Below are 8,734 nucleotides of genomic sequence, written 5' to 3'. Positions count from 1 at the left end.
TGTCATCTGTTTCTAAGTACGTGTTTAAAATAATACGCTGTTATTTGAACAGTGTTTGGGTAAGATCCACGTTCATTTTGACTACTATTTTTTGCACATTCTTATAAATATTTATAGACGCACTAATAAAAAATAAATTGGCTTCATCGTTATCTTAATCTTACAACGATTTTTTTAAGAACAAGGTAACACAACAATTTGTAGTCTAGTTTTGACTTATAACATTTTATCCGCACTCTATAATGTGTGGATATCTCTTCACTATTTGATGCTATGTGATCTGGTTACACGTAGTTATTGAAGTTTGTATATTGTTTTATCTATTCAGAAATAATAGGTATTTTATTTTAATGTACTTTACAATTTATGTGTCATATAGTCAAAATGTAATTTTAAATGCTATAATAAAAAAAAAAAAAATTCTACTAGTGTTTTACTTATTTTAAAATCGTACCATTCCATTGTTAATCAATATATATTTAAATAATCTAAAGCTGTAGTTACTCAAATTATAATAAAAAAAAAAGATGTAAAAATAATATTATATGATATGGGCAAAATGCGGTAGAGCACGAGTGAATTACTACATATAATTAATTATTATATTTTATTAGTGTCATGGTTTAAGGGTTCAAAAATAACAATGTTATTAGATTAAATTAGCCAAAAAAAAAATATATTTTTGAACATTTTGAACTTGAGATGTTTTTGTACTTTTTGATATCATGATATAGTTATTTTGTATATATTGTGTTCCCTATTGCAAGTGCAAACTATGAAAAAAAAAAATAGTTAATACTAGATGTAAGTTTATAAAATCCATAAATAATTTGTTCCTTTTACTAAGTGTAATAAACAAAAATAAGAGTAATTGAATTAGGAATGCTTGTAATAAATAAAAGGAATAGGTTATAGAATAGGAATGGGAAGGGCTGTATAAGACAAAACGAATTGTAGTGCGAAATCTTGCAATAAATAAAGAGAAAGGATTTTAAGGATAGATAATGGAAAGTATGAGCTGCGGTGGTTTTGTATGAAGAAATTAAGAGTGGCTAAATTTACCGGGCAGCGACTATAATAAAATGAAATAGAAAGGGATCTCGGGGTATGTGAACACGTCTAATATATGAATAAGATGGAATTACAAAGAAGGGTCACTACCTAGTTCGTGCACAGAAACGAGTACACGAATTTCTGGTGAGTCACAAATATGATATTTCTTTGTAAAAGTATTTTAGTTTATTCTCGATGACCTATGTTGTAAAACAAAAATAAGAAAAAAGGATAAGATAAGATGGAAGGGAATGTTATAGGTGTATCGCAAAATAAGAACTATCCCTTTTCTTGGGGTGTGTTGTTCGAGGGTCACTTGCTATCTTAAGCGGGCCATACACTATGCATTTTGAATGACAGTCTTCTTGATTGGCAGTCAAGAAGACTGTCATTCAAAATGCATAGTGTATGGCCCGCTTTAAGTACGTGCACAATAAATTAGAATGTTCTTACCTTAATTATATAATCCTCATTGATGCAATAATTTACTCGTGTAATAATAAAGAAAACATGAATTAAAATAACTAATTTGTATATAATTCCTTCGACTATTTTATTATTAAAAACACACGATACAGTAATAGTAAAGGAAACAAACAAAATCAAAAAAAAAATACAAAACTGGTTTAAAAGGCGAAAGAGAGCCGGACGATGATCGCGACGTGTTCGTATGTCGGTTGGATCGAAACAGGATGAGGACTATGTGCCCAGGGATATTCTTAATGTATTCCCCGGATCCCCTTCCACAGATGTGTATGATTATCGTCCAGCTCTTATTGGGTTTTACATTTTTATGTTTCTTATGATACCTTATTGATCAGGGTTTTTGTGAGTGTTGTGAAGGAGCGGATGTTTGTGGCGTGATCGTGGGAGTAGTGTTTTAGAGGATAGACGGTGTTTATTGTGTTTTATATGTTATGTGAAAAGATATTGTGTTGTAAAAGAATTTCTATATGTGTTGAGAAGTGAATAAGAAGAAAACAGAAGACTAAATTGTTTATGTGTGTAGGGCCTATTACAACACCTATCTTACTCTGATTGTTTATTACTAAAAATCGTCCACAGAGCGATCTAGGGTTAGCACTATCAGGGTAGATTTGAGCTCAATTCGGTTCTTTGCACAATAGATTATACTAGTGTCCTACACTCCGATTGCCCGCAATGTGGCCGAGTTCAGACTGGCTAGTCAACAAGTGGAGAGACACTTTTTAATTGCTTAAGTTATTACTATAATATTTCAACTCTGATTTATTTGTATCTCGTAGCTGGTTATATGCCAACATGAAATCTCAAATAATATCCTTATCTTCATGCAAAGACCCTTATGATATGTGGCCTATATCTTTTCAATCACCTGAAGACGACCTAGGTTAGATGCGACTGTACTATAGATATATGCACAATAGGTATGTTAGTGTTCTACAGTCTGTTTGACCGCATTGTGGCTGAGATCAAACTGGCTGGTCAAAAAGTGGGGAGACACTTTAGAGAACGCTTATGATTGATTAAAACCTTGAATACGATATTATTATGCTAGTACTCTTTCCAGCCAAGTTATGGCGCTTTGATAAGTAATAGAACACAATGCAATCTAATCATATATATATATATTTTTTTTTGAAGTGTAAATGTATATAAAGAAGTAAATAAATACCAATATTTTATATTTGTTGAAATATTTGTATCACAAAAAATATTCAACCGAAAATAAGATGTATAATATTTTTTCCAAATCCTAGTGATTAGGAATGGGATATAAAAACGGTGTAGATTTGATATAGAATTGTAACCAAGAGCGAACCATGCACTCACGCAGACTCCATTTGTGTATATTTGTTGAGAACTCTAGAGAGGTGCGTAGTTGTAGTTGTAGCAGACAGACTGCAAGAGCGCCAGAGCACACGGAAGAGCGAGGAGAGCACCCGAATTTCGGGAAAAATGGCCTTGTTATAGCCCTCAAAACTGGTTTTTGCGATCATCGGTGAGATTCTTGAAATATTTTTTGTTGTATTTGATTGGTCAATCTGATAGAATCTTTTACGTGGGCGTTTTATGGAATGCGTAAGAGGATGGTTGAATCTTGTGTAAGGTTATATTTTTTTATTCATCTTATCCATGAGAGAACACTGATTTGGTAATATATTTAATTAAGTATATGTATTATTTAATACATCTATTATGTGATACTACATCAGGGCTAAATTTATGAATATGGAGGTCTCGGCCCTTGTTATAGTTGGACAATAATAAAGTTAACTTTATGATTCCCCATCAATTGTTTTATGAGACTTTTTCAATGAATTATGTGTCAAATGGAAGTTAAGGATAAGGGTGGCTGACCCCAGCGTGTTGGGATTAAGAAGATGACAAAGAAGAAGATCATATATACTGTTATAAAAGATATGTATACTAGCATATAATATTATGTAATCATTTGTAAATGTATGTTACATATGATAATAAATAAAGTGTGCGTGCTAAGTGGAAGTTTAGGATATGTGTAGCCGACTTCAAGTATTTGGGGTTAAAGAAGGAAAAAAGAAAAAGACAAGGTGATATAAAATGAATATTATAGAAATAAAAAATAATACACCAAAATACCAAATTCTGACTTCTTTGTGTAATACCAAATTTAGTTAGACAAAATATTTAATATTTTACCAAATGTAAAACTAATAATTAACTTAATAGCAATTAAGTTACTATTACTTAATAATAATAAACAATATTTTTCACCAGTGATTGTTATTGAAATGTAAACTTATTTTTAAAATATTAAAATATTCTTTTTTTTTTGCAATTTTAATTGTTTTTTCTTGTATCAGATATCAATTTTCTTGTGAAGATTTTTTACTCCATTTTTTTTTTATGTCTTTGACGAATGATTTAAATCTTTCAACTATCTATAATATAAATACAAGAATATTAATCATGATTCAATAATTTAAGAATTAAGCAGTTTTTCCTAAAAGCATAAACAAGTTAATAATTTCATTGGTTTTTTATGTAAATTGTAGTTATTGAGATAAAAATGTCTTCTTAAATATAGACATTACATTATTATTAAAAATAATACTTACAGAGACAGTATTTTCTTTTTCTAAATATAACACCCTTCTGTATTCAGCACCACATTCCTTAGTAAAAGTTACACACTTATTATAAATATCCCCTCCAGAAAACATTGCTTTAATTTCTGTTTTAGATATACTACAGATATAGTGTCCTATTTCTAATTCCATATCTTCATCCGTGAACACGCCAATTACATGTAATATTCTGGCTTCACTTAATAAATCTGTTACTTCCCTTGAACACCACCCTAAAATATGTCAATAAAAAGTTAGCTAAGCAAATATAAGGTAACAGAACTGTATTTTGATTTTGGTTGCTTTTGATTATCAACTTTTTATTACAATCATATTACGAAGGACAATCAAAAATTAAGGTTACAAACACTTAAGCTCACTCAAAAAAAAAAAAAAAAATCTAGTACAATTAAGAATTCCCTAAATAGAGACTAGACAGTTGAAAGTTAACTTCTTCTCTGAACTCGCTAAATTCGTTTGTTCCTAGCCTTTCTTACAACTCATAACTTTATATATAACTTTTAGCAAATGAACAATTTAAAATAATTCTTTTGGCTTCGATGCGAAGCTGAGAAGGTATTGGTTTTACTGTGATGTGTTTTTTTTTTTTTTTGTGTCGGTTACCACTTTTTCTCAACTCTCACCGAACTGATTTCTTTCAATGATACATCAAAAGATCACAAATCGTATCTAGCCGAAGACATTATTCTCAAAAATTGAAAAAATTTTCCTCGTTTCCCGTAAATAGGGGAAACCTCCAAAAAAATTACAAATTTAAAAATCGCTAATTTTCGAAAATTTTTCAATTTTTTTTACTTAAAAGTGACATAACTTTTTCAATAATGAATATATAAATATAATTATTTTTTATATAGATGTGTAATATTATTACCTTTTGTTTGGTATATTTTTTTCATAAATTTAACCCTTATCCTGCCCACAAAAAGGGAATTAAAATGACAATTTTTTTCAAAAAAATTAACTTTTTCAACTTAACTTTTGAAAATGTTCCGGAAGGTCTGACACTTTTATATACATCTTAAATTAAAGTTAATGTAATATACTTTATCATGAAAAAAAAAAATTTTGGACTTTATTTTATCTTCATGCTGAAAACAGACATCAAACTTAATAAAAAAAATACGATTTTTTGTAAAAAAATTATTTTTTTATATTTTTAACTGTATAATGCTATAACTTTATGAAATATATATGGTTCAATATAACTCTTTATTTTATAGATGCATGATGTCTTCACCTATCATTTGGTATATTTTTTTATAAATCTGACTTTTTACCTGCTTACAGGTAGGGATTTAAAGTGACAACTTTTTCACAAAAAATTAACTTTTTTAACTTAAATTTTGAAAGTGTTCCGGAAGGTCTGACACTTTTATATACATCTTAAATTAAAGCTTATGTAATATACTTTATTATGGAAAAAAATAATTTCGGACTTTATTTTATCTTCACGGTGAAAACGGCTACCGAATGCTATTTTTGTGTGAAAATTTTCGATTTTATTATTTATATTACATTTAACTTTATAATGCTATGACATATTGAAAAGTGTATGAATCAACATTATTTTTTTATGAGAAATAATATTTGTATCCCTTTTTCATTCGACATACATTATCTTTATCAGTATATTAATAAGGAAATAGCAGATCTTGTAACTTTTGGAATAATCCACCAATTTTGTAAAATTAAACACTATCTAAAGATTTGCATCGAAGCGTTTTTTTTTTATAGTGATTTTAATCACTGTCAGATATCATTATTTTCGATCCAACTATGCCACGTCACCACTGTACCGCGACTCCTCTGTGCTGGTNCGAAGCGTTTTTTTTTTATAGTGATTTTAATCACTGTCAGATATCATTATTTTCGATCCAACTATGCCACGTCACCACTGTACTGCGACTCCTCTGTGCTGGNAACTATGCCACGTCACCACTGTACCGCGACTCCTCTGTGCTGGTTTTTTTTATGATAAGTGTGATAGTTTTGAAAAATAATGATAAAAAACTGTGTTCCGTCGTGATTCTGTGTTGAGGGCCAAGGCACGCACCACCGGTCTCGGTGGCGCTGTTGTCAACACCGACAACATCCTGCGTGTCTGTACCTATGGACCAGTTGCATTTGCACCACCATCGGCGCGGGCTGATGTAAGAATGTGGTTTTTATTGATTTTTGTTGTAACTTGGTTTGGTCAGTAACGGACATAACAAAATCATATACACAAACGGCACCTATTACAAGTTTTACCACTCACGGAACATATTGAATTGCAAGGCAAGACGGCTACAGGTAGGTTCTTTTATAATTTTAATGTATAAAAAAATATATGTACTATTGTTTGCTGTTTTAACTACTCATTTTATATTTGGTTAAGTAATTGAGATAAACCTAGATTAAGTATTAATTTGTTATTTAGTTTATGTTTTTTTGTAAAAGAAACAGTATTTGTTTATATTTTAATGTAAAAATATAAAAAATAATTAACATACAGTCCAAAATATTGGGTTTTATTGTATTTCCTTTTTTTTATATTAGAATTAAATCCAGCAGTTTTTAAAGATTGTAGTTTCAAAACAAACTGATCATCCACTCTTTTGAGCAATTTTTTTTATCCCTGATTAGGTATTTGAAATAAGTAAGTTATCAAAACCAAATGTTAACTAAATGACTTTTAAATGACTATAATAACGTAAAACATTGGTTAGTATGGAGATCTATATCTATATCTGAGAAAAATATTCCCAATTATAAATTAAATAATATTTAAATAAATATAAATAAATGTTAAATAAAATTTAACAACAAAATACTCATGTGTATAATAATCATATTTCATAATAATCTACTAATTATTATTCCAAATAACAGATTGACGAAAGAAAACTTAATAATCATTAAAACAATCTTTAAATGTATGGTTATTAGTGAAAACTACATCCACTTACATAAAATAAAAACGAAATTGAGATACGCAAAACAAAATTTTATTCTATTAAACTAATATGCATGAACTTAAAAAAAAAAAAAAAATTTCTAAAATAACGTCATTGAGTTCTTACATTTAAAAAAAATGTTGAAAATTTTATGTCGTTAAGTAACATTTCCAGCGATCCAGTTAATTTTTCAATATTTTATTATACAGGGTGTTCAGTAAGTCATGAAACGGGTTTCTATTGTTCTCATTGTTTGTAACTTCAGAGTTACTGAACACTCTGTATAGTAAGATTTACATGAATATTATTTACCTGTTTCGTTTACTTTATGACCCATGGCTCTTTGATTTAAGCAATTCATTAATTCAAATATTGCTATTTCGAAATTTTCTCGGGTTTTTTTCAAGTTTTCTTGGTAATCATTTGCCAATACTAACACTATTAGATATGCCTTCGAAATATAAAAATATATAAGATTAATAAACAATAATTTTTAGAGTAAATTTTCAATTTTTTTATTTTTTATTTCCGTTAACATAGATTTTAATGGGTTTATCAATGATATCTTTTTTTGAAAAATTTTAATTTTAAATAAACTAATTATATCTGTTTCAATGTGTTAGATATATTTTAAAAATCACCATTACGTAATTTTGAAAATGTATCGATTATAAAGTCTAGAAGATCAGTTACTGATATTTTATTAAATAATAATATTTACATTAATAACATATAACAATAATTAAAATATATACAGAAGTCTGATATTAACATCAGATTTAAGATATTATACAGTCAGATGTTTATTATATTGGAAACTACTGTTATCTCTTGGAAGTTAAATTTTTCGTGTATAATTTAATAATGTGGTAATAGAATAATAATGTAATAACTGAAAAAATCGATAATCAATATACTGTGTTATCGATAGTATTATGTTATTATACCGAGTTTTTTTAGATATCATGAATATCCGAAAAATCATAACGATTTCGAAGTCCGAAAATATATCATAGACGAACATCATCTTAATTAATATAATATTATATTTATTCCTATAGTTTTTTTATATCTTAAACTAATTAAGATACGATCTAAAATAAGTAATTTTTTGAAATCCAACAAAGATAAAAATGACTTTGACATTAGAATAGCCTTGTTTATAATAATTATGTTGACTATGCTTCATTGTATTAATAATTGTTATTATGAAATATTTAAAGAGTATTATATACTATTAGCTTTATTTACAGCGTCAATACTTACACAATTGTAGATGGCCTTAAAATATGTTGAATACATTTTGACTTTTCAGAAATCTTGAACTAAAGTTTCAAAAAAGCTGAAGTCATAGGTTTATAAACTAAAAAAAAAACGTATTTTTGTCATTAAAAAAAATCAATAGATAAGTAGGGTTCCTTAAATGATTATTTTGTTATTTTATGTAAACACAACAAACATGTGTCAATAAATTTAATTTTAATTATATTTATAGCGTACAAGGTCAAGCAAATGAATATGTTTAGTTTAGAAGCAAATAAAATTTTTGAATCTATGTTCAACGACCATTTTTAAATTTGAATATTAAAATTCAATTTATCTTATAAAATATATAATGTAACAAGTACTGATAAT

General features: G+C 27.9%; 1 protein-coding gene across 1 annotated transcript; it reads right to left on the bottom strand.

The window, feature by feature from the left end:
• Positions 1–3,651: 3,651 nt before the first annotated feature.
• On the bottom strand, positions 3,652–8,481 carry LOC126906000 (uncharacterized). Its single transcript, XM_050686227.1, has 4 exons — positions 8,366–8,481; positions 7,412–7,550; positions 4,134–4,375; positions 3,652–3,956 (listed from the first exon to the last, which is right to left on the bottom strand). Exons 1-4 carry the CDS (start codon positions 8,399–8,401, stop codon positions 3,882–3,884), a joined length of 492 nt encoding a protein of 163 aa, XP_050542184.1. The 5' UTR covers positions 8,402–8,481; the 3' UTR covers positions 3,652–3,881.
• Positions 8,482–8,734: the final 253 nt, after the last annotated feature.

The sequence above is a fragment of the Daktulosphaira vitifoliae genome, unplaced genomic scaffold (assembly GCF_025091365.1).
Source record: "Daktulosphaira vitifoliae isolate Bord-2020 unplaced genomic scaffold, ASM2509136v1 Scaffold_4, whole genome shotgun sequence".
Lineage (NCBI taxonomy): Eukaryota > Metazoa > Arthropoda > Insecta > Hemiptera > Phylloxeridae > Daktulosphaira > Daktulosphaira vitifoliae.
This window is presented reverse-complemented; position numbering and strand designations above follow the sequence as displayed.

Bases quoted from the DNA above. Each gene is read 5' to 3' on its own strand.
- LOC126906000 (XM_050686227.1), bottom strand. From the start codon at position 8,401: ATGTATTCAACATATTTTAAGGCCATCTACAATTGT. The intron at 7,551-8,365 runs GTAAGTATTGAC...TATATTTCGAAG, and splicing joins TTAAGGCCATCTACAATTGT to GCATATCTAATAGTGTTAGT. The intron at 3,957-4,133 runs GTAAGTATTATT...TTTATATTATAG, and splicing joins AAAAAGAAAATACTGTCTCT to ATAGTTGAAAGATTTAAATC.